This window comes from Mesoplodon densirostris, chromosome 15 (assembly GCF_025265405.1).
Source record: "Mesoplodon densirostris isolate mMesDen1 chromosome 15, mMesDen1 primary haplotype, whole genome shotgun sequence".
NCBI lineage: Eukaryota > Metazoa > Chordata > Mammalia > Artiodactyla > Ziphiidae > Mesoplodon > Mesoplodon densirostris.
In genome coordinates, this window is record NC_082675.1 from 31,397,179 (window position 1) to 31,423,922 (window position 26,744).

At 45.9% G+C, this 26,744-nt stretch overlaps 1 protein-coding gene across 1 annotated transcript; it reads right to left on the minus strand.

Annotated features, from left to right (window-relative positions):
* Nucleotides 1-1,184: 1,184 nt before the first annotated feature.
* RAB12 (RAB12, member RAS oncogene family) lies at nt 1,185-26,744 on the minus strand. The gene is made up of 6 exons (XM_060119326.1): nt 26,249-26,744; nt 11,652-11,712; nt 5,854-5,992; nt 4,027-4,116; nt 3,315-3,419; nt 1,185-2,377 (listed from the first exon to the last, which is right to left on the minus strand). The coding sequence occupies exons 1-6, from the start codon at nt 26,733-26,735 to the stop codon at nt 2,264-2,266; spliced, it is 996 nt and encodes a 331-aa protein (XP_059975309.1). The 5' UTR covers nt 26,736-26,744; the 3' UTR covers nt 1,185-2,263.

Below are 26,744 nucleotides of genomic sequence, written 5' to 3' on the forward strand. Positions count from 1 at the left end.
AGTTCCCCAACTAGGGATTCAATCCCCTGCGGCGCACGCGTGGAGTCCTAACCACTGGACCACCAGGGAAGTCCCACCCCTCAGTTTTAATAGTCAAAACTTTAATTAAACCGTTAAATAAAACCACCTACCAACTTGAAACCGCACTTCAAGGATCCAGGAGGTAGAAAAAGGAAGACTTTGCAAGGAGCAGTGTAGCGGTGCCACTGCCCTGGCCCCTCTGGTGGGTGCAGCCAGGCTCAGCTGAGGGTCCGCAGGGAGCTGGAGCTGAAGGTCAGCTGTCTCTGCAGGGGAAAAGAGGCGGGGGAAATGGCAAGTCCCTTCCCCTCTCCTCCCAGCGCCCCCCCCGAGTTCCTCCCAGCAGCAGGTCTAATGGGAAGAGCAGGGGTGTTGGCGGGTGTCCTTCAGAGCTGGGGCCCTGGCATCACAGGGCAGAGCACAGGAGGGCCGTCGTGGAGGTGAGACAACAGGTAAATGATCGGCACAATCCATGACTGGTTGTTGGACGGTAGAAGGCAGAGACATGGATAAACAGAACATTCTCCTGAGGATAAACAGAACATTCTCTTGAGGACACTGTCTGTTAACAGACATATATTTCACCATTTAAAGTGTGCAGCCCTGTGGCATGAAGTACATGCACACTGTTGTGCAACTGTCACCACCATCCACCTCCAGAAAGTTCTATCATCCTGCACTCAGACTCTGTATCCACCCAACAGTAACTCCTCATTCCTCTCTCCCCCCAGCCCCTGGCACCCACCAGGGCTGCATCTATGGATTTGACTAGTCTAGGCCCCTCGTGTGACTGGCTCATTTCACTCAGCATGACGTCCTCAAGGTCCATCCATGCTGCAGCCTGCGTCAGAATCCATCCCCTGCTGATGGACACTTGGGTTGCTTCCACTTTTTGGCTACTGTGAATAAAGTTGTGAACATTAGTGTACAGCATCTGTTTGTGCCCCAGCTTTTGATTTTTTTGGATGTAGACCCAGGAGTGGAATTGCTGGGTGGTATTGTAATTCTATGCTTGAAACTCTTGAGAAACTATCAAAATGTTTTCCATGGAAGAGGAGGCTGCATTTTCCTTATCTAAGACACTCAAAAGATTAAGATGTGGAGTTTTGGAAGAATATTGTCAAATATGTAATTTATAACTGCACAAATAAGTGTGGCAACTCAACTGTCATTCATAAATACAAAATTTTATTTGCATTTCATTAGTGTAGAAAGACCACAATGCTTCTCATATCACAACACTCAAGACACGCCAAGTTATTCAAATACATAATGACTTATTTACCTTGACTAAACAAACAGTGCAGTTTAAGAAAAGATATACCAAAGATAGAGTTCACAAGTTCATTATCAGACCGGGGGGGGGGAAAAAAAAAGAACACAGTCTAGGCTTAATAGGAATAAGCTTCACCATCAAGGGGAGAAGTTTTATCATTACAAAGGTATATAGAATGTTTAGGCAAATACATGTACGTTCTTTGATATAGTAAAATGTATCTCTTTAAAATTCCTTTAAACAAGATTTGTTTAGGACAGCAGTGTTCTTTTTAAATCTTCTATAGTTTCAAAAACATTTCTTTATTGAATCTTTGTAGTTCTTAAAAAGCAGAGGGTATGTCCATCAGGAAACTAGAGAGATTCGGGCCTCGGGACCAATTCAAGTCCTACCTTCTAACTAGTCATATTCTACCAGTAATACGTAATGTGAATAAATAACCTTCAAGACGGCTATGAATGGGCTTGCTTTGTGGGAAACGCTCCAACACTTCAAAGATGCTACGGCTGGGAGAAATGTAAATAAAGAAAAAGCATTCAAGATCGCTCCCCCCCCCCCACCAAAAGTCTTTAGTTTTACAAATTTTCTTTAAAACAGTAAGCAAAGCACCACGCTCTTTCTTCTTATCAGAATATCTCTGTCCTCATAATATAATTAACAAGGACAATTATTTATTTCAAGAAACATTATAGCTCTCATTTCTCCTGTTCTTCATATTAGAAGTACTACGTTTCCCAGTGTACATACACTAGGCACCGGGATAATGCATGAAATATAACAATTTGGAGGGAAATATGTCATTTATAACCAAAACTTACCCAGGATTGCATATCTGCGTATTTACAAGTTAGTGTATAGCTCTGACTTGGATTACAAAGTGCGAAAGGAAATGGTCAAAATGATTGTAGTGCAGAATGGAACCTTTCTCCTCTCCAGGAATCGCTCCCACTTTGTCTCCAAAGTAGCGAATCAACAGCATCGGACGTGTGGTCTGGGTGGAGGCAGTTCTGGTGGGATCTCAGGCTCTGGCTGTAAGGAGAGGATGCTATTGGACAGCTCGTTCCTCAGCATGTCCAGAGGCATCTGAGGATAAAGAAAAAGACAAGTACATTTTAACCCAACAATGTACATGTAAAGACTACAAATCGTACCATTATAGAAGACCGAAGTATTTTGCATAGAAAACTCTTCAATCATCAGAATTTAATTAGGCATGAAAATATTAAGCCAAAACCTAAGAACCAGGTTCAGGGAGCTTCAACCATCACACAAACGCTGTGCAGCCTATTTCACACCCTATGGCAGAAGAGAGCCGATGGACCTCGTAACCGTTTATTTTCACAGTCCAGTATAATGGAAACTTAATGTACCAAAAAATGAAAAAACAGTTCTGTGTTCTCCGGGGTTATACCATTACTAAAGAAAGAAGCACCTTCTCCTGGTAATTGTACAGACAGCTGTTGTATTAGAAGCTTCTGAATTACGTCTGAACCGAGTCGATTATGTGTAACAGTAATACAAATACACTTAAAGATCTCACCAAGAAATCTTTGGATGCAAGCCCAGAGACGCCTGAACTAAGTGTTGCTGTCCAGTGAAGCCATCTTCCTGCCAACTGGCGCCACAAAAGGCCCCAGGACGGCCTCAGGCCCCGCCGGACAGCAGGGCCCCAAGGCGGGGCAAGATCTCCACTGTCTGTATCTAACTTAGTCCTTTGTGGGAAAACTCCAACGAGGGAGGAGCAAAAGTCAAATAACAGGGCTCGCGGTCACACCCGCTCCCCAGACCACGTGTGAGGCTGAGCAAGGACTGGAATGTGGCACTAGGTACGTGGGGAAAGGCTGCCACGGCAGCGAGCTGGCTCCTTCGGCCGGGTCCTCGCCCCCTTGGTCTTCAGCCTGACGATGACCCCCGTGCTTCCCTTTCTACGTAAAAGTTTCCCAACCAAAAAATAGCAAAGGAAACAATGAACAGGTTTCAGATGAAACGCCTTTCACGATGTACGATTCTCTCTTTTTACCTTTTTCAGGATGTCATCAACAAGCTTCAGGAATATTTCGTCCACGTTGAAGTTATCCTTGGCACTTGCTTCACAGAACCGCATCCCAGTTATCTGCTGTGCAAACTAAGAAAACAAATTATTTTTCTCTGCGCGGATGCAACACAACCTAATGTACAAGCACGGGGCCTGTGACGGGGGACAGATAGCTCTGGGGCTTCGGCTTTCAGGGAAGGGCTGGGACGAAAGGCCTGGAAAGTCCTGTTTACCCTCAGATGTGAAGTTCACAAGCGTAGCCAATTTCCTACATGATAAGAAAACTACAAAACAAAATCTGTAAGGTGACGCCAAGTCAAATTACGTGCCCAAGTTTCTAACCTGTAGTGTATCTGACATTTAAAACATGAATATCACCGTTTCTCCACGGAAGGTCAGAGTGAGAGAAAAACCACGAAAGCGATTATATGGTTTAAAAGAATATTTCTCTGTATGTCAGGTGAGATACTAAATAATGCAGCATACACTAATATGTTTTTCTCCCCTCCATTTCTAAGTGAATTTAAAGGAGCAGGAAGTTAACAAAAGCAAATGAATAAGAAGGATGCAACTGAGTGATTACTTTTTTAAAATTATGAAATAATTATAAAGTCATTTATTAAAAGGGAAAGCACACGGAGTGCTCACTGTACAGAGCGTGGGTGCTGAGACCCCCTCTCTGCCCCCCTTTCCTCACCTTTTCACCTTGTTGTCTGCTGATTTCTCTGTCAGTTTCACAGTCCAACTTATTTCCAACTAAAAGAAGCTCTGCGTCCTCTGAAGCGTACTGTGGGATTGTAAAAGAAGCCGTATTTCAAAGACACGCACATCACACACTACGGGAAACATAAACCAAGGCAACACGTCTCACCCTTCCGACCACTCGCTTCACGATCTCTGAGCATCTACTCTGTCCCGGGCAGGGTTCCTGCCGGGCTCACAGCAACGTGGTCACAGGCCTGACGAACCACAATGTTCTCAGCCCTTGACCCATGATTCCTAAGAATCTATCCTAGGGAAATGACTCAAAATATAGGCAAAGTTTTACACTTAGTTGAAAAAAACCTAAGAATCCCACAAAGCAGGTGAAGAATGAAATAAAGTACACAAAAGAATGAAGCCATAAACAAAACAAAACAAAAGCTTCGGAAGAACATTAAGATGACACAGGAAGGCCCCTGTGACAGAGTATTCAGTTAAATAAGCAGGGTGTAAAACTAAACGGAGCAGGGACCCAACCTAGTTTTCCTGGATGACAGAACTAAAGATCTTAACAATTTACTTTTGTGCTTTTCTAAGTTTTCTATAATGACAAGGTATCATTAATTTTACAATGAGGAAAAGTTAAGCTCCATTTCTAAGTTTTAAAAAAACAGCAGCCCCTAACATGGAGGCCACTGCCTTCGGTTTTAACTCCATCCCTCGGTTCTGTGCTGTCAGCTGGCAGAGAGGGCGCCCCTGTCTGAGGTCCTTAGGAGCACACTCTGCGGCTTCAGAAGGGGAGAATATCACATCCGGAGACTCGCCATCCCAGAGCCCAGACCCACCCCGGGTCCCCACATCTCCGTAACCCTGGCAACCCTGGTCCCAAACACACTTTCAAGAGGCACGTGTTGAAAATGTGCTTAGTAAGACCTGCAAAGGAACATGCTCCAACATCATCTAACAGATGGGTTTAATACAATTTGTAAACAAAATCCAATTTATAATATACCAACTGTGCTTGTTACACAAAGGAACATTCTCCAACATCATCTAACAGATGGGTTTAATACAATTTGTAAACAAAATCCAATTTATAATATACCAAGTGTGCTTGTTATACAAAGGAACTAAACATCAAATTACTGAATAAGGGGGAAAAAACTCTCAAAATGTGGCCACTGTTGACCACCACATCTCACCCTCAGCGGCTGTGTCGTCTACATGTGTATTTTGGGTCCCCATTTCTCAGAGGGGAACCCACAGATTACATTATTCATGCAGACTTGGGTTGTCTCTATATAGTCAAGTGTGGTCCAAAGGATAAACTCTTCTTTAGTTCAAAGTGAGGAGGTGAAGGCCATCTCTCATTTGAGGGCAGAGGTCCCGTGGTGACCGAGGCCCTTGGCGTCTTCCACGGGCACAGTGGAGACGGCTGTCCCTGGGAGGCTGTCACTCTGTGGACACTCACGAAGCGAGCGTCCAAGTGAACTTTCTGCAGAAACAAGGAGTCCTGAATCTGATTCCACGGATGCAGCCGGACAGTGTGCAATGAGCATGTCTGGGCTTTGAAGTCACACAGCCCAGGTACCAGAATAAAAATCCTGGCTCTATTATTTATAAGGGGATCCTGGAGACATTTTAGTTCTTCTCTGCCTCATCTATGATGCAGGGCTATATACCTACTTTGAATGCTGTCATCTGGATTAAATGACATTCAGGATGGAAAAACATGCTCCATAAATGCTTCCCTTCTTCCTTTTGTAATGATTAACACCTACAAGCAAAGAGTTCACATCTGAGAGAGAAATGCAACACCTACCTTATCAATCATCTTCATCCATTTTGGCAAATCATCAAATGTCTCCTTCTTAGTGATATCATATACTAATATGATCCCCTTGGCACTTCTGTAATAAGCTGAGGTAATGCTGTTGAATCTCTCCTGACCTGCTGTGTCCCTAAGAAACAGCAGCAAAAATTAGTTTCTGAACAACAACAGGGAGAGCCTCAGCCCAATTGTAACCCCTAACACATCTGTGCATATTCACTCTTAGTGGGGGTAGCTTTTCTGAGCTAAGTACATCCAAACAAAATCATAAGGAAGCCCCAATTTCTTTCAAACCAAGATTTTGAAAAGAAGTAAATGCCGTGTAAAATGGTGGTAAGTATTAACACACCATAAACTAGGTGGTTATCAACAATGACAAAATGCATGGATGATAACTGAGAAGATTTAAGCCTAGAACTCTTTTAACTGAACTCGACGGTGAACATCTGATTTTGCTGATGGAGTCCCCACTAATGAAAAACGCTACAGAATTGGTCTTGTTATCTTCTTAATCCCTCCAGAGTCGTGGTCAAAGGCAAAGGGAGACGAGGTACCAAATAGCTTTGCAAAAATCAAGCTCATCACTCTCTGACTGCTACCCTGAAATCTAAAGCTTTATTTCCTCTCCAGGAAAAGTTGTCCATTTCCACATGAAGATATACGCACACTAACAGTGCACAGAAGCTGGCTGAAACCCATTTTCTAAACCTAAGAAGCCAAGAAGCTGCTTGAGAATCATCACAAATTTACAAACGAGGCTCAAGAGAGCAGGCCTTCAGATCAGGAAAACTATCTTTAATTACAATCTATAGTTGTAGACAACCTATAATTAAAGACAATCCACAGACTGTCTTGAAAGACCAACTATAATTTAGTTTTTCCTGAAGAACCCTAATTCACGGCATACTCCCAGGGCCACACGACACAGGTGGCTCGTGGTGGGGGAAGCGAAGGGGTGGTGGGGTACACAGAAAACGGGGTTCTCCCCTGAAAGGCGCTCACAGCCTCTCACAGGACAGCATGTGAGCTTCTGAAATGGGGAGACGGTGTGATACCTCTTCCCAACGCATCGGATGGGGTGAAACTTGTGGGGCCGTGTCCCTAAAACACATATGGCAAAGGTGCTGTAACTTACGGCTTTGATCAGACTAGACTTGCCACCAAATTAGCTCCGCTTAGGGATATGTCATTATGCCCAAACAAACAACGAAGCTCGCTGGCAAATTCATTTTAACGTAAAGCAAGGCGACTTGCTTTGCTCCAGAGGCTTTAAGACTGCCCTGTGCCCTTGGCTGGAAGGCCCAGGACCTGAGGCTGGTCTGTTTTGTCCACCAGGGTCCAGTGGGTGCCTGGCCTACTGTGGGCCCTCGATCCACAGGTGTTGAACAAAAGGTTACATGGGTAAAATGCAGAAAGTGGATGCCACTTCAAGGCAAAACAAACTTTATTTATTTTATTAAGATTTTTTTGGATGTGGACCATTTTTTTTTTTTGCGGTACGCGGGCCTCTAACTGTTGTGGCCTCTCCCGTTGCGGAGCACAGGCTCCGGACGCGCAGGCTCAGAGGCCATGGCTCACGGGCCCAGGCGCTCCGCGGCATGTGGGAATCTTCCCGGACCAGGGCACGAACCCGTGTCCCCTGTATCGGCAGGCGGACTCTCAACCACTGCGCCACCAGGGAAGCCCCTGATGTGGACCACTTTTAAAGTCTTTATTGAATTGGTTACAATATTGCTTCTGTTTTTTGTTTTGGTTTTTTGGCTGCGAGGCATGTAGGGTCTTAGCTCCTCCACCAGGGGTTGAACTCTCACCCCCTGCACTGGAAGGCAAGGTCTTAACCACTGGACCGCCAGGGAAGTCCCCTGAACTTTATTTTTTGACCCAGAACTGCCCCAAAATTGGAACACTGAAAATGATGGGGACTGAATTCTTCAGGATTCCTAAAACCAACTTAGAAACACAAAAATGCACCTTCAAATCAGGTGAGAAGGAATCGATTTAGATACCATTCATTTATATAAGGAATCACTGAACAATTTTATTTCCAGGATCCTAGACATTTAGGGGCATAATTAATACTTTCAAACCAAAAGAGAGTGAAATATTTCAGACTGTGGTTTCTCTTCCTATCACAAGTGCTGGCTTGTTCAAGTTGGGATTTGATAAAACATTTCTCACTCATTTCTTTAAAAAGCAAAAATAACACACACTTTTCTACTCTGAAATCTGTGGTTAGCACATGATAGCTGCACCACAAATTCAAACAGCAATCAGATACAAGGTCTTCACTGAGCATTTTGGGAATTACGGACTTTCATGAATCTTTATGTTAAGTAGTTTTTTTTTTTTTTTGCGGTACGCAGGCCTCTCACTGTTGTGGCCTCTCCCGTTGCGGAGCACAGGCTCCGGACGTGCAGCCTCAGCGGCCATGGCTCACGGGCCCAGCCGCTCTGCGGCATGTGGGATCTTCCCGGACCGGGGCACGAACCCACGTCCCCTGCATCAGCAGGTGGACTCTCAACCACTGCGCCACCAGGGAAGCCCTATGTTAAGTAGTTTTGAGCTGACTTTTAGCTTAAATCAATTTCACATTCGTTTCTATACATATTCACTGAATCAGGATACAGAAATTGGGGGCTCAAGAACAGAGAAATTAGAAATAATACAAGTTTCTGAAAAATTATTTTGATTGTATTGTGGTAAGAACACTTAACATGAGATCTGAAGGCAGACTTTTTGAGTGTACAATACAGCACTGTTACCTACAGGCACGACATAGGACAGCAGATCCCTAGGAGAAGTTCTAATAAAAACCCAACAATCAAGGAATCAAGATAGTAACAGGCATTTCTAATACAGTTTCAAAAAACCCGCTACATGAGTAGCACGCTTCGGGGTCTTAGAAGTTAGCTGATTGTGAAGGGATTGTGAAGTTAGCTGACTCTCAGCTTTAAGTCAGACACACAGAAAAAGGGCGGAGACCTCGAGAGGCAAGCTCTGAGGCGACCTGTAACACAAATAAGTCCAAATATGGCCAGCTCACAAGACCCCAGAGTGGAGACATTAAGGCCATTCCTTTGACTCCATCTCTTTGTGCCTGGTTCTCACTGCTTGAGGCAGAAAAGCACCTTCCCTTGAGAGACTATTCCACATTTCCAAAATGTCTGGGTTGCAAACTTTAAGCGTATATTAAATACCTACGCTGAGCCCGTATCACAAAAATTCCACACCACTCTCCACTTTTCACACAGCTAGAGGACAACACAGTACCAATGCCCAGTTCATGGTCTATCTATGAAGATGTAGAATCCTAGTATTTCCCATCTTTATCTCAATGGACCTGAATTTTCACTGTAATGACCGAGAGCTGATTCTTACAGATTTACAGCTTATTACTGTCAGCCAAATCACCATTTATTACCGGTGGACTGTGATCTCATTATTATTTCTCTCTCTGCTTTTGGTGCAAATTGAAAACTTCCTGCTATCCTGTTTCCACAGTTGGGTAATACAACCATGCTTTGAAAATTCAAAGACTGTCATTTAAAAAATTTAATATATCAGTTTAAATGACACAATTCTTAATTTATAGGAACCAAAGTCAGTGTATGAACCATTCTACCTCTTCAAGCAGAGAATGAAAGGAAACAAACTTGATGTCAATGTAAGAACGCTGGTGAAGACCAAATTCCCTGACAGTGAGCACTGAACAGGAGGCCTTCATATGAAGCATCTTGATTCTGTGTTTGCCTAAAGGTGGGAGGCTAATTTCTCAGCTTCAAGTCCATCTCAACACAACAGACCTAAGTCTCTGTGAATAATTTCCAGACAGCATGTGGATATAAATTCATGAAACTACATTCTGGTCGACATCTTATTTTAGCTATACTTACACCAAGTTCTATACACACACACTTGGAAACGCTTCAAGCAGAGATGGGAAAATGGTCCTTTTTCTAACCACAGATAATCAAGGGACTTAAAAATGTGGCAATGACATAAAGTGTGACCTAAAAATACGACAATGACGTCTGCAGCTTTTGGTACCTTAAACCTTTAGGAATCTGTAGTAAATAATACTTTCTTAGATTGGCTATATCCAGAAATCATCAGGAGAAAATGCATGTCTACTAACACGACCTCCTCGTGAAAACCGGCCAGCAGCGAAGCTTGCATGGATTGAGTCTAGGTCAGAGCACAGGGTCTCTGAAGAGCTCTCTCCCCCACACCGCTCCCCCTACGCCCTCCACCGGGACAGAGTAAAGTGATGACAGCACACCCGGGACGCAGCAGGTCAGAACAGCCACAGCTTGAGGACAGCTCCCAGGGAGGAAACAAGCCCCGCGTCCCTTTACCGGCTGGGCCGCGGCTCCAGTGCTTCCTTCCTACCTACGGGATCACAGTGATGGAAAGAAAGTTTTTCCTTCCTTTAAATAATAAACTCCAGAAGATAAAAATCCTATTTCAGATAAGAATCCTATTTCAAGTATAAAGGGACTAGCAGGTAGCTGGCGTCAGTAGGTACATTATTCACTGGTGAATAATAAATAAATAAAGAGTGTATGGTTAGAAACAGTGGCTCATGTGAAAGGTACTCTGCTGCTATTTCCAGAATTCAAAACCTGGGCAGCAATGCACACACACAGCCTGCTGCCTTCCCAATCATGGGCTAACAGAGTAAGAAATACCCATTTTCTGTTACTAAGTATTTAGGCAAGACCATAAATGTCTCATAGTCAAGCCCCAAACAAAAATACGAAAAACAAAAACACAAAACAGAAAAGCAACACTCCCCCACCCCAATCCTTCAAGTGGGTTAAACAGTCAGCAGTCACCAATGCAGACATTACCTGACGGCTGGCGAGCTCCTCTGCTGGTTCGGGGGCAGTGGTGCCCCGGACAGGGACACGGGTGAGGATGAGGCATGGCACTAACACGCAAGCGTTAGGTGATGATGGAGCCACCGACGCGGCAGCAATGAACGTGGATGAAAGCAACACACACACGGCGGACAAACACTCAGAGCTGAGGTCTACCTGCGGGAGGAGTTAGTGGCTGAGATGCTGCCGCGCGACCGTGTTAACAGCAAGGGCGACTCGGGACACCCCCGGCGGGGCCGCTCCCACTGCCGCCGCCCCCGGGCCCTCCTCCAGAGGGGTTCTGAGGGTCCCCGCAGGCGGCCGAGTGCTGAGCGGCCTGCACACGGCTGGTTTAGTCTCTCACACGCTCCTGACGTGCAGGGAGGGGGCTCTGGGCTCCCCTCCATGGGGCACGGAGGGCCTCAGGGCACATGGCTCTGGCAATGGAGCTGGAAGGGCACGCGTGTCCCGCGGTGGCCACCACGCGGTGCCACCAGGGACACAGCCTGTGGGGGACTTGCCAGGAGACAGCGCAACTCCGGGGAGGAACACACTGGCCTTTCTCTGAATGCTCGCAAAGCAATGTTAAAAACATGCAGACGAGCAGCGGAGCCATCGTTTTAGTGATGACGGTTTTGTCAAATGATGTGAAACTAGAGACTAAAGGCTCCAAACTAGTTGCCATAAAAGTCACATTTTTCTCCCCACAACTCCCGTGTGCAAATGGGATCTGAGACAAGTGGACTCTTTCCTGAACTCTCCCTTGACAAGTGAACTCTCCCCCGAAGGAAGGTCCGTTCATTCCACTTGAATGTGAGCGAAGGAGCGGAGACGTAGGAGCGACAGACCAGCTTGAACGGTTAATTGTATTAGACAAGCACGTGGACTGGTAAACACACGTGGCAGGACTGGGTGTAGATGCCCACTTACCAGATCTGTAACCTAATTTTCTTTCCTCTTAGCTCTACGGTTTTGATTTTAAAGTCAACACCTGTAAATAAAACAGACGTAGATGAAGCAAAAACAATGCAATTCGTCAGAAAAATAATACTACTTGTACATTTTTATGCCATTATCAGAAAAACCAAAAAAACTGATCACACTAAATCCTAAAAGGAGAAAGCAGAAGTTTGCCAGTATGCGTGACGACCATCACTCTGTGCTTCCCGGCACAACTGAAGAGCCAAGGTATGTCCGGTTTTACCCTGAACTTGAGATGCAGCATTTGCTATTCATAATAGAGTTTATGACTACTAGAGATGTAGCATAAAAACCATTTAAAAATTACAACTAATCATTATATGAACAAATGAATGGCTTTATAAGCATGCTATCTCGGGGAAAATTCTTACATGTTACACTGGAAACTCAATCTTGATTTCAAACAGCCTTAGTCTGAATTTAGAAATTATTGTATTAAATTTCTTAGCATTCACAGAAGTGACTTTATTATATTGTCAATAGCGTGGAAGAGGAATTATTTTTTAAAAATTTACTCATACAACTTAATTTCAATTTTTATTTACTTTAATGGTAACAAGTAAACCATCATGAATCATCACCCATTTCCAATTCAGCCCTTAAAGCTTCAGATAATTTTTTAAACCAAATTTTCATCTGTGGATGTTACCTTATATACTTCTCACTTATAGAAAACTTCAAGATTTCAAAACAATATTTTTTACACAATTTTCACAGCTAAGAAAAAATAAACCAAAGGGATGCCAGCTAAATTTGGGAACCGGAAACATAATCTCTACAGGAACTATATCGTGGCTGCTTCATGGATCCAGGGTCCCGACACTGCCGGGTCTCTACCGGGGCGGGGCTGGGGGGTGGGGCAATGATGCAGCTCTTCAAAGTCAGATGACGTTCTTGAGGTGAAGCCCAAGGCATGTGGCTGACTTTTATAATTAGTAACACACTGCAGACACCAGTGCAACCAAAAGACATGTTTACAACCCTGGGTGGGACCAGGGTCTGTACAACAAAGAAAAGTGGCAGGAATATAAAATGTCACAGCTGGAGAATAGGCTACTGCATCTTGGTTCTTAATCTCCTGCACCTGCCCTGATTTCAAAGGTCGCAGCATACGGGTGGTTAAGCCAATTTCACTTGCAGTTCTGGAAAAGCTTTGCTTTTCCGAGTCAACTGACTCTCAGACAGCCTTGAAACAGGAAGCATGTCTGTACACGACCAACATCCTCAAATAGAGACCAAGCAGAATCCCTCATGACTCAACCACAAGGTAAGAGCAGAGCCTAACGTGATATTCTACAAGCCTGGAAACCAGCCTGGACCTATATGCTACGTTCTGATTTTAAAAAGGCACAGCTCAGACAAAACCCTTTCTTTCTGATATTAGCATAAAATTAGGGCCTCACCATGTTACTCTGTGATGGCAATTTACAAATCAAATTCATATTCTGCCATGACTACTATTCTGTTTTACTTTTTTTTTTTGCGGTATGCGGGCCTCTCACTGCTGTGGCATCTCCCGTTGCGGAGCACAGTCTCCGGACGTGCAGGCTCAGCGGCCATGGCTCACGGGCCCAGCCGCTCCGCGGCATGTGGGATCCTCCCGGACCGGGGCACAAACCCGTGTCCCCTGCATCGTCAGGCGGACTCTCAACCGCTGCGCCACCAGGGAATCCCCTATTCTGTTTTACTTTTGTTTCTAGTTCCTTTTTTTTTTTTTTTTTTTAATTTTACTTAAGGGAGCTGCAACTTGTTAAGACTTGTTGCAGTGCCAGCTACATTTTATTGAAAAGAACTGGCAGATGATACTTCTTTTGTGAGCTCTGCTTCACGTCAACTACAAGAATCCCTTGAAACCGCCAGCACAAACAATTTTTGTTTTGATTAGGCTGTTTTCTCTGCTAAGAACCGTTCTGAGCCTGAACATGTCAGACCTTTTTTTCAACCAACCTGAACAACTTTCCAACTTTAGTAGTCCTGCACTGTGGTTATTTTGTAACCACAAAGTTTAATGAGTAAAAATAAAAGGAAAGGGCATTAATAATCAAAATCAGAATAAGTGGTAATGTTATCACCATGTGATTATAAATACACTACTAATTTCAATAGGAGAACATAGCAAAGATGAACGAACAGCGAATAGGATTAAGAATAGGTTTAGACAGAAAGATAGATCAGTGGATCAGGATAGAAAGCCCAGAGATAAACCCACACACATATGGCCAACTTATCTTTGATAAAGGAGGCAGGAATGTACAGTGGAGAAAGGACAGCCTCTTCAATAAGTGGTGCTGGGAAAACTGGACAGGGACATGTAAAAGTATGAGATTAGATCATTCCCTAACACCATACACAAAAATAAGCTCAAAATGGATTAAAGACTTAAATGTAAGGCCAGAAACTATCAAACTCTTAGAGGAAAACATAGGTAGAACACTCTATGACATAAATCACAGCAAGATCCTTTTGGACCCACCTCCTAGAGAAATGGAAATAAAAACAAAGATAAACACATGGGACCTAATGAAACTTCAAAGCTTTTGCACAGCAAAGGAAACCATAAACAAGACCAAAAGACAACCCTCAGAATGGGAGAAAATATTTGCAAATGAAGCAACTGACAAAGGATTAATCTCCAAAATTTATAAACAGCTCATGCAGCTCAATAGCAAAAAAACAAACAACCCAATCCAAAAATGGGCAGAAGACTTAAATAGGCATTTCTCCAAAGAAGATATACAGACTGCCAACAAACACATGAAAGAATGCTCAACATCATTAATCATTAGAGAAATGCAAATCAAAACTACAATGAGATATCATCTCACACCAGTCAGAATGGCCATCATCAAGAAATCTAGAAACAATAAATGCTGGAGAGGGTGTGGAGAAAAGGGAACACTCTTGCACTGCTGGTGGGAATGTGAATTGGTACAGCCACTATGGAGAACAGTATGGAGGTTCCTTAAAAAACTAAAAATAGAACTACCATATGATCCAGCAATCCCACTACTAGGCATATACCCTGAGAAAACCATAATTCAAAAAGAGACATGTACCAAAATGTTCATTGCAGCTCTATTCACAATAGCCCGGAGCTGGAAACAACCTAAGTGTCCATCATCGGATGAATGGATAAAGAAGATGTGGCACATATATACAATGGAATATTACTCAGCCATAAAAAGAAACGAAACTGAGCTATTTGTAATGAGGTGGATAGACCTAGAGTCTGTCATACAGAGTGAAGTAAGTCAGAAAGAGAAAGACAAATACCGTATGCTAACACATATATATGGAATATAAGAAAAAAAAATGTCATGAAGAACCTAGGGGTAAAACGGGAATAAAGACACAGACCTACTTGAGAATGGACTTGAGGATATGGGGAGGGGGAAGGGTAAGCTGTGACAAAGCGAAAGAGAGGCATGGACATATATACACTACCAAACGTAGGGTAGATAGATAGTGGGAAGCAGCCGCAGAGCACAGGGAGATCAGCTCGGTGCTTTGTGACTGCCTGGAGGGGAGGGATGGGGAGGGTGGGAGGGAGGGAGATGCATGAGGGAGGGGATGTGGGAACAGATGTATATGTATGACTGATTCACTTTGTTATAAAGCAGAAACTAATAAAAAAAAAAAGGAAAGAAAAAAAAAAAAAAAAAGAATAGGTTTAGACAAAATTACCTAGTTTTAGTGAGTAGATTAATGACATCACTAACAACAGAAAAATATCCAGTGGCTAAATCTAAAATTCCACAAAAGGAAACAGATAATTAAAATAGTCTTTTCTCTTAAATGAAATTTCCTTTACCATAACTAATAGCCACTAAGTACCTGGTAATGGTTGGAAACTTACTCCAATTTATAGCTTAGAAACAAATCCTTAAAGTATACAACTACACATTTTTTTTTTTTTTCTTTTTGCGGTATGCGGGCCTCTCACTGTTGCGGCCTCTCCCGTTGCGGAGCACAGGCTCCGGACGCGCAGGCCCAGCGGCCATGGCTCACGGGCCCAGCCACTCCACGGCATATGGGATCCTCCCAGACCGGGGCATGAACCCGTATCCCCTGCATCGGCAGGCGGACTCTTAACCACTGTGCCACCAGGGAGGCCCAACTACACATTTTTTAAAAGCCTTTTTACATCAAGTCAAAAATATCTCTTAGTGCTGTCTATTTTTAACATTTACATGTCACAGAAATTATAAATTATCCTTAACAAAAGGTAACAAGTCACCAATAGCCTCAAATAGGGGATTAGTTTTGGGAAAAGTCAGCACAGAGACTCCTGACTGAGCAGGGCCGCCCAGGACCAATGTTTATAAACAAATAAGGGACAAAAAAAGTGGCAACTTTTGTTGAAAACCAAGTTTCCTATAGTGTCAAATTTTTTTTTGGCTGCACCGCCTGGCATGTCCGTTCCGACCAGGGATCGAGCCCCTGCCCCCTGTGCTGGAAGTGAGGAGTCTTAACCACTGGACCGCCAGTAAAGTCCCCTCCTATAGCGTCTTAAGCAACAGGGGAAGCAGCCAGCCTACCACTCCACCAGGTGGTGGAGACAGTCCTGCCCGTAAAGAGCTGAGTCATCCAGACCTAAATCAACAGCCCAGGCACTTGGCAAAGTGCCTTCCTCTGCTCTTCTCTCTTGGAGACCCTCCCTTCCTGCCCAGGAACCTTTTCGGTCCTAGGTGCTTCCCATCTGAGCCCCCCGATGGCCCCATGCCTTACCCGCGTTCCTCATCCATGTTACCAGTTCTGCCCCCTCCAGCCCTGACCCATGGCTCCGTTGGTCTCCCCCATGTGACAGGAACAGATGCCTTCTGAGCACAGTCACCTTTGGTTCCCTGGAGCCTAGAACACTGCCTGGCCCACCACAGCGACCCAGTAAACCTGGTGAATGGAAACCTGCCCCCCTTCTCCATCAAATGCTGGGTGGGTAAGGAGAAATGCTGACTCTTCTTGGAAATATGAGGAAATTGAGGACTGATGATAAAACACACACACACACACACACACACACACACTTAAACCATAGGAAGGAAGGGTGGATGTTCTGTCCTGAGTGTGCCTGGTGCACAGAGTGGTGGAATTCAGGGTGCCTAGCTCACACACGTCACCCTGGAAATGGAGCATTTCATTCCTCCTACAAGTCCTGTCACTGATGGTAAAACCTTAGAGGATGGTCAGCCTTAATACGTCCAGATCCTCTCCCTACATGCGCCCCTCCCAGGGGATTATTACGGTATCAGTTTACTCAGTCACATAGACAGGAAATGGTCCGCTAAGTGAATGTCCTGCCACGTGACAGGGGCCTACCCTTCTTTGAGCTTAACCAATGTATGAAGTCTTCCTAAAAATATTTTTTTTTTTTTTTTTTTTTTTTTTTTTGCCGTACGTGGGCCTCTCACCGCTGCGGCCTCTCCCGCTGCGGAGCACAGGCTCCGGACGCGCAGGCCCAGCGGCCACGGCCCACGGGCCCAGCCGCTCCGCAGCATGTGGGATCCTCCCGGACCGGGGCACGAACCCGCGTCCCCTGCATCGGCAGGCGGACTCTCAACCACTGCACCACCAGGGAAGCCCTTCCTAAAAATATTTTGATCAGAAAGGACACAGGTCACAGGGCTGTAATCCCTCTGTCAATGGGTGTAGCTATGTATTCTATTCAAGTCCACTTGATCTTAATTTCCTTTAATAACAATGAGAATGGGCATCTGTCAGACACCCTGTGCCTGACATGCAGCATGTGGGCTCCTTCAGAGCCCAGCAAGCCAGGCACTACTATACTCATCTTAGAGAGGCCAAGGTCATTTGCTTGAAAGTCATTATCACTTCTGCCAGTTGAGGGGCAGAGCCTAGATTCAAAATTATAACACTGCCCACAACCAAAGGTTGTTAACATAAAAGTCAGATGCGTGGAAACAAGGAAAAGTGCGAAATCTGCAAATGGCCCAGAGTCACTGTTAAAGAACTGTTAAAGGGCTGTTAAAGAACAAAGTTTAACCTTGCACTGTCATCTTTGTATTTATCTTTCATAAATCTCAGCAAGAGCATAAAGAATTGTTGTACTTGGTGCTGATAAGATTTCTAAGTTCCCTTGAAGGCAAAACATTTAAAAAAAAAATTACCGTGTTACGTTTTGCTGGGGCATAAAAAGTTCCAAAAATGAAAATAGCAAAAATAAACAGAAGCTTCTTTCTTCACATTCCCTTCCAGCAAAAAGCAAAATAAAAGCAAAAATAACACGGTGGCCCATGCCTGCGATGACAGCTGAGTGTTCCTCCTCCTCTCCCACACCCCGCCCCCAACAACAAGGACCTGCAGTTGGCACCAGACTATGATTCTAGTTTACTTAACATGTTCAGGAGGTTGACGGATTTCACAGACTCTGAAGTCTCAATTCAAGCAGTGGTTACGACGTTACTGCCAATTTATAACAACTATCTTAGGTGCACACACTGGCTTTTCTTCCAAGGACATCTATCCTTGACAGTGTCACCCAAACCTGGACTACTGATGGAGAGGATTCCCAGCATTTCCACTGAGTTGACAGTGAGAAAATAAACTAGGAAATGTGTCAAGGTCACACAGATAGAGGCAAATTTAACATTAGGAAACCCTCTCTTGAACATGAGGCCAGCCTTCTGCCTGACCACCGCCTTTCGGGGAGAACACCCGATGAAGAGCAGGCAATGCAGACCACCTTCCCGTAGTACTGACCCCAGGAGGCCCCTGAACCTCTGAAACCCTATTGTTTAATATTATGGGGGGGGCTTTTCCTACCTAAGCCGAGTTATGAGAATTCAACGAAACGGAAACTAAGTTCCTGTAACTGTAAAATACTCTGATCATCTCAGAAGCAGGTACTATTAAAATAGTTTAAATGACTGCGTGTCATTAAAAATGTTCTCAGGTCTGAGGATATTAAATGTCCACCCCGAGTCTAACAAGACCTGCCCCTCTCAGTCCAGACTGGATAGCCTGCACCTCAGCAAATACCACCCACCATCCCTGACCCAGACACACGCAGGAGATGGCCCTGCACTCGGCTGGAACAGACATGGACACACATGAACTTCATCCGGCAAGGAGAGGGGAGGCTGAGGTCACGCACTCCAGAGGAGTTGGGTGTTCGCTGTCATGAAAGTTTCATGGGCAAGGATGTGCTCCCCTTGCAGACAAAGAACAATGTCTCCTGGGTTTACTGTGTACAGTAACTCATTGCAGGGATCTTCTTGATGCTTTTATAGGCACATACTGTCATTGTCTCCATTCTACAGATGAAACACCGAAGCTCGGGCAGCTGGTACCTTGCCCAAGGTCAACAGGCGGATAAGTGTGAGAGCACAGATTTGAACCCAGGCAGTCTGGCGCCTCCCAGCTCTCTGCACAGCCTCACCTGAAGGCAAGAATGGAGGCAACTACTGGGAGGGAGCTGTAAACATGTTTTTAACGTCAAAAAAGGAATTCTGCGCTGCTAGGGAAATATATAAAAGCAAGAGTGAGGGACTGGCCGGCTCAGACTGCTCCCACACCAGCAGGCCTGGCTCTACCCTCTCTGGCTACACACAGACCCTGGCTGAAAAGCATGGAGTCATTTCAACCTCCTGGTCACCAGAGGAAGAGAATGTCGATGAGGGAGGAAGATCTGGAAAAGAAAACCCCCCAGATGATCAAATGGCAGATCAGTAACATTTTCTTCACTTGCTAAATACTAAGTTTACCACTATCAGATGGGCCCATAAAATATGCAGGGAAATTCAAAGGGCCTTTCTACTTTACCCAGGTCCTGTGCTTACATTTTGACACCTCATGCTCACCTGTATGTATTTCAGTATGCACCCTTAAAAGATAACAATTATATTTTGGAGTGTTGCAGAGTTTTTGCATCTGTAGTATAATTTAGGAGGATAAGGGAACATCTATAGTTGTCTTTTCTGCTCCAGGTACATAAGCTATTTCGTTCCTGTAGCACCAGACAGGAACAGAGTGTGAGTTCTGTCTGTTTTTTCTTTTCATGAAGGAGGAAACTGAAGTTAAGGTACTGCCTAAAGACAGTGACAGCTTGTGAGTAGAGCTGGGACTTAAATCCAGGGCTGTCTGCCTACCCCCCAAGCCCACACTCTTCCTCCCTCTCACCCCCACCCCGTGCCCCTGCCAGAAGCTTCAAGAATGACAGGAGTGGCCAAGGAGACAGTCCAGTGTCTTAAATGAAAAATCAAAAGTGAAAGTTTGGTTGTGGGTGCGTGACTGTGTAGCAGGCCTAGCTTCTGCATTACATTACACTGGAACAACTAGGAGACTTGCGTTCACGGGCAACTCCCATCACCAGCTTGCCGGAGGTGGGTGTGCAAGTTGCGGTTTGGTTTTGTAAACTAAGAAGGCTTTATGTCAGCATTAGACACCAAACAGAGGAGGCTGTCAGATTTTGGGGGAAAAGGTTTCCTGCGGCATACAATGTTCTGTTAAGCCTGTGGTGTATTTTCTGGTTTTAAAGTTCAAGGGTTAAAAAAAAAAAAAAAAAAAAAAAACCCATCCAATTAAGGGCACTATTTTAGGCTTATAGTTCTGGCTTTCCAAATCCTTTCTGAATATCAAAGCTGTGCAATTAAAGGACAGAAGAATCCCCTTCCTCCTCTGTTAAAGTGTAGCTTTTTACATCCTCCCTAATGTTTTTTTCACGGCCATCTTCAGGACTCACTTCTCCTTCTGAAAAGGACAAGCCAGGTGAGCAGGTGTGCTTCCTGCACCATGAAATGGCCTGCAGAATGGAGTCTTACAGAAGTACAGGCAGCCTCTCATGAAAGATCTGCTGACTAGTGTACAAAACCCTGCTTTCTTTACAAATGCAAGCAAATGCTTCCTAAGAACGATGTTTCTGGCATGCAAGGCTGGAGAATAATTTGGCCCTATCAGCTCTCGAAGGAACCCAAGCTGCCTTTCTAAAGCTAGTCCACAGACCCTCAGCCAATGGTTCCTCAGAGCCCACAGCTGCAGGACAGGCAATCCTGAAGAATCTGGATCCCTACCATCGAGCATAAGCAGAACTTTCTTCTGCAGTGTGAGTGCACGACACTGAAAGAGAGGCTGAATGCACACAAGCCAGGTCTTTAAATAGATTTTTATTCAACCTCAACAACCGGGATCGCCAACTTTACCACACTTATTTTGAAAGATAGCTACTTTATTTCCACAAACGCGCTCTGCACAAGCCTATCAGCGTGCCCTGAGTGCATTAAAAAAGCCAAATCACACACTGCACAGCATATGCTGGCATAGAAACTGACCGTTCCTCTTCCACTCCCTTCTCCCTGAGTCATCTTGTTACATCATCCTGGCAGGGGAGGGGCTGACACTGAGAGCTTCAGAGTCTGGGCTTCTGAGTGGGAATTCGGACGACTCTCACTAACTCCCTCGTCAGTGAAACACTTGGGCAGCTCAGCCATGGCTGTAAAGACTGCACACAATCACAGAAAAGCAACATAAAACACACAGCTTATAATTTTAATCCAGTATGAAACGATCACTCTGGGTTTCTGAACAAAAAATCTGTGACCTAAATTTCCAGAATAAAGTACAAGCAGTCGATTTCCCTTGACAGCAGCTCCACTGCCTGTAGGCAAAGTGGACCAGAACCTGATGGCCTGCATCTCATCCATCTCATCCCATAACATTCAAGGCCAATCCACAGACAGCCAGTCCTGCACAGGATTTACATCCACCTGTGCCTTGGACCTCTCGATTCTGCTTCCGGCTCTACTGCTGGCCCTGACGAACCACGAGGTTTCCCCGCCCTGGGAACAGGCTTCCCGACTGCACATGGGACCCGAAGAGGTGCGCTCTGAGAACAGAGACCACGGCACGTGACTGAGTGGGAACGGCACTTCCAGCAAGTGCTATCAACCCTCTAAGACCACTTACTCTCAGGGGCCAGGCTGTGAAGTTTTGTTTTGGTTTGGTTTGGTTTTTTTTGCGGTACGTGGGCCTCTCACTGCCGCGGCCCCTCCCGTTGTGGAGCACAGGCTCCGGACGCGCAGCCTCAGCGGCCGTGGCTCACTGGCCCAGCCGCTCCGCGGCATGTGGGAACTTCCCAGACCGGGGCATGAACCCGTGTCCCCTGCATCGGCAGGCGGACTCTCAACCACTGCGCCACCAGGGAAGCCCAGGCTGTGAAGTTTAATGCATGGATGCAAAATGAGAAAAATGAAGACAGAGTTGTGAGGTTCTCAAACTGAATTCAAAAGAACTTTTAAATTCTGATATTCTGTCTTTCCTAATTTTTTTGGTTTACCTCATATTAAGTCTTTTTTTTTTTTTTTTTAAGTCGGTGGTAGTGGATTGTTAAAAAATGTCCTTACATGGCAAAGTAAGAGAAATGGCAATCCTATGTTGGCCTCCGGCACTTTGAAACAAACTTTACTGCCCAGGAAATGAGAATTCTGGTCCAAACTGTCTTACTCCTCCTTTTCCTCTATTTAAATATATTTTAATAAATATGTAAAAGACTTAAGATATTTGGATAATTGAATATTTAGGTAAGAAATGCAATTTTCAGAGCAGTATGTTAATATCCAGAGGAAAGTGACAAATGATAGGGGCATAGTTAAAGAAAGTCAATGTCAATGATACCGTAGATCGATGACATCACTACCTTCACAGGGCTCTCAGGGGGATCAAATTAGGCAAGTAGGAAAGGGTTTCATGGTGTCTGATTCTGAACCATCCAAATTTTCAGAATAAAGTGAATTTAAATCTCAAAGTAAGCTAAGGAACAGACAGATAGAAGGAACTCACTTGCAGCCCTGGCCCTGACCACTTGCTGACCGCTGGGCCACTGTGGATGAGCTGTCTACCCTCTGGGACTTTGCTTCCTCATCTGTAAAATGGGGAAACTTTCAGGATTGTTGTGAGGTTTAGAAAGAGTATATTCTTGCTGGTGCACAGTACATGCTCAAGAAATGTAGCTACCACTAATAGACCGTAAACTTTTACATGCAAAGACAATAAATCACTTATCCAAAGTCACAAACTAGTTCATGGCAAAGCTTATATCAAGAGCCCAGGTTTTCTAGAATGTTTTTCTAGAAATTTAATGCTGCTGGGTGGGTGGAGGCAGGGTGCTGCCTGGTAAAAATATTTTGATCCAAACAAACTTAACAGTTAGCTTCCAATAGTTAAAAAACAAAGGTTGACAGATACATAATTTTATGAGTTTTTTTTTTAGAGACTTGTGAATTTCTACAGCCAACTAGTTTTTTTTCCATTTTTCAAACTTCAAAAAGCTGTTCCTGAGGCTTTTAAAGCCCCTGTCAAACCATGCCAGTCATATCAGACTAAGTAACTCAATTCCACGAACACAAAATCCCATTTGAAAGTAATACTCCACCTAGACAATTTCCATTAAATAGGCCAATTATTTATTTATTTATTTATTTTTGGCTGCGTTGGGTCTTCGTTGCTGTGCATACACAGGCTTTCTCTAGTTGTGGTGAGTGGGGGCTACTCTTTGTTGTGGTGCGCGGGCTTCTCATTGCAGTGGCTTCTCTTGTTGCGAAGCATGGGCTCTAGGGCGCCGCTGGCTTCAGCAGTTGTGGCACATGGGCTCAGTAGTTGTGGCACGTGGGCTCAGTAGTTGTGGCTCGCGGGCTCTAGAGTGCAGGCTCAGTAGTTGTGACACACGGGCTTAGCTGCTGTGCGGCATGTGGGATATTCCCGGACCAGGGTTCGAACCCACGTCCCCTGCCTTGGCAGGCGGATTCTTAACCATTGTGCCACCAGGGAAGTCCCAATACGTCAATTATTAAAAACAGTTTTTTCAGTTTCATACCCTGGTGAGTTCTGTGTGTCTGGTAAACCAAATCAACTTCTGACTTGATTAATAATACAACAACAAAAAAATCATTTTGTTCATTATCTCAAATCCCTCAGGATTTCTGCTACCATCTTTTACAGAAAGTCCAGTGAGTCTGACTCACTGGAGATGCGTGCTTCCCGCCTGAGGTTGGCTGAGCCATTACTGGAGCGACCCTCCTGGGTCAGCACCTGTGCCGGGCTGCGGGGTGCATGGTCTTTTCCAGACTCTGCCAGCCGTACAGGGTGAGGGCAAGGGGCCCCGCAGAGCAGAATCTGCAGAGCTGACTGTGCTCCGTGGACACGAAACTCGATAACTGGCCTCAGCAGGACCCTACAAGCCACCTGCGGGAGGCATTCAGGTGAGGCAACCCCAACTGTACAGCACACCCAGCACCACATTTCAATGCTCTTTTCTAAAGGAACGCGGGGAATGAACTTTCTCTCTACAGCATTCCAGTGCAGAGGAAGCCTCCCCCTCCAGCTCTCATCCCACCCCGACTGGGGGGCTTCCTCCACGCTCCCCAGCCTGTACACATCTCTACACTGCCCTCATCACCCCGGGGCATCCCGGGCCCCACGGCTCTGGGCCACATCTGGACAGAGACTTTGTCCTCGTCACTCAAGCCCCCGTGGGTAGCACAGCACCAGCACACAGTAGGTGCTCAATAAGTGATCTGATAAGTGGAAGGGAAAAGCAGCTCACAGGCAGAGATGGAAGGGGGGTTAGTTAACTTTCTTAAAGTGTTCTCACACTCTGGGTCAGACCAGAAGTTAGCATCTTTCTCTGAACTTCCCACAACTAATAAACACGTATCAAGCCAAGTACTACAGGCTACGTATGGAGGAAACAAACATGAGCAAGACAAAGTCCAAGTTCACAGGGAACCCCACAACAGCAGTGGTGTGGGGAGGCGTGTGCATTTAGGTTTGTTTGTTAAGGGGACAGAGAAACCGACTGCCTGGTCCCCTCACCTCCCGGTTTCTTCCCGATTCCGAAATACCTGATGCAACCCTGCCAGGGCTGTACCCAGAGGCCTTTATGGCTCCTGCTGCTACAGGAGAAGATGCACACTCCATGGCCTGGCAGCCAAGGTCCTGAGGCATTCATTCCCGATGTCCCCTAATGATTCCTTCCCAGATTGTGCGGGTGTTGCTCCACTGTGGCCCCGGCTTAGAAAACCCCTCCTCACCTCTCCTCTGCCCAGTTCTAAGCACAGCTGTGCTCATCCCCCATCTCGCCCTCCAGCCACCCAAGCCCTGTTATCCACCCATTATTCCTGTGCTAGTTTCTTTTCACCTAGTACAGCTATGTTACTCTTCGTTTTTACATATTTTTAAGCGTGGAGCCATAAAAGATGGATAATTCTGAATTGTTTTTAGTTCTATTTTACTTATGCCAGGTACTAAAATAACAGTATAAACCCTCGCTGGATGGTTTAATAACTCCCTGTACTTTATATGGTCCAAGATTGGATGTTTGAACCAGGTCTAAGGTACGCTACTGAACTTTAATATCATGACTCCAAGGCCAAGATCTTAAAAACACACAGGGTACAGAAAGCACAAATATGTCCAAAATAATCTATTATTAAAAAAAGCATGAAGGGAAACACATTCTCACAAACAAAACAAAAAGACAACACAAAAACTGGGAGGTTAGTCTTCCAATAAGACATTTTAAATGTAGTAGTGTTTTGTTACATGACAACTTAAAGCCAGTTCATCCCCAAATTGTACCACCTTGGAACTACCACTGGTTACAATACTAAATATTTGTACAAGTGTGTGGAATGATACTTTTAATTCTGAATTTCATATTTACATACCACTTATTCACTGTTTCTTGGACCTCCCCTAGGGGAATCCCTCCCTATTACTGAAGGTGACTGACCTTCCTTTCGAAGAACTATCTCATCTGCGGGGGTCCCCTACCTTTGACAGCTTTTAAGGGGTTTTCCATAGAAGCAGCTGTTACCGACTGCGACCTGACAGACCTCAACGCCAAGGCCTGTACATGTGACTTCATCAGAAAACTTCCCTGCAGTTTCAATTTTACATCCTGAGGACACGATACTTCCCGACCCGGCTGGTTCTGTAGTTATACTTCGCTATACTTCACGCAGCCGGCGGTGCCGGAGGCCTCCTCCCCACTTTCGGAGCCCCTGGGGGGTTATTTGAGGTCACGGACAAATACAGCTGAAGTTCTTCTGCCCCGCAGTTAGTTAAAAGAAGAAACTTAGTGTAGCGTTAGTTTGTATATTCCCCGGAGATCCTCCACAAGGAATTTAAAACGTCATTATTTCAGCGCAACATAAAAGTGAGTTCAAAATTAGAAAATAAGCCGGGTTGACAGTGGAAATACCCCTACTCCTAGGACGGCAAAGTTAGGGCATCAAAATTCACCGGACATGACGCGCTCTGGCCATCTAGCCAGGGCAAAGCTCGAGTCCACCACGCTGCCCACCTGCCCCCCACCTGTCACCACCTTTTTCCTGGTAACGAGTGGGCGGGGGGTTTCCGGGGAGAGATGCTCCGGGCTGGACGGGCCCCGCGCATCACCCGGTCTCGTGACGGCGCAGGGCGGGGGCGCAGGACGACTCTGCGTGGGGACGGGGGTCTCCGCCCGGCGCGGGGCAGAGAAGGAAGGGGCTCCCCGGGGCCGACCCCGAATACACGGCCCGTCCGGCCAGCCTTACCCACGGTGGACTTGCAGGCCTCGCAGAAGGTGTCGTCGGTAAAGCGCTCCATCAGGCTGGTCTTGCCCACGCCGCGGGAGCCGATGATGATGACCTGCAGCTTGAAGTCGGCCGGCCTGGGGGGCTGCTTCCTCCGCCGGGACTGGCCGCCCGACAGCGCCGGGGAGCCCGCGCCCAGGCCGCCGCCGCCCGCGGGCCGCCTCTGCAGCGCGGCGCCCGGATCCATGCACGCATGCGGCCCCCGCGCGGCCCGCCGCCCGCCGCGCGCCCCGGGCCCCCACGCTCCCTCGGCCTCCGCCGCGCGCCTCGGGTCGGCCCCGGGCTGGGCGAGCGCGCGCTCGAGCGGCCCCGGCGGCCCGCGGGCTCCGCGCTGCAGTTGCGCCGCCGGCCGGCCCCCCGCGCCCGTGTCCGCTCCGCCGCTGCCGCCGCCGCCGCCGCCGGGGGAAGAGGAAGGGAAGCAGCTACTCCGCAGCAGCGGCAGCAGCATCCCGGGCGA

What these genes read in the sequence shown, in the direction of transcription:
- RAB12 (XM_060119326.1), bottom strand. Translation starts at nt 26,735, where the DNA reads ATGCTGCTGCCGCTGCTGCGGAGTAGCTGCTTCCCTTCCTCTTCCCCC. An exon ending in GGCCTGCAAGTCCACCGTGG is followed by an intron (nt 11,713 to 26,248) that starts GTAAGGCTGGCC and finishes TTTTATTTACAG; the next exon opens with GTGTTGACTTTAAAATCAAA. An exon ending in AAAATTAGGTTACAGATCTG is followed by an intron (nt 5,993 to 11,651) that starts GTAAGTGGGCAT and finishes GCTGTTTCTTAG; the next exon opens with GGACACAGCAGGTCAGGAGA.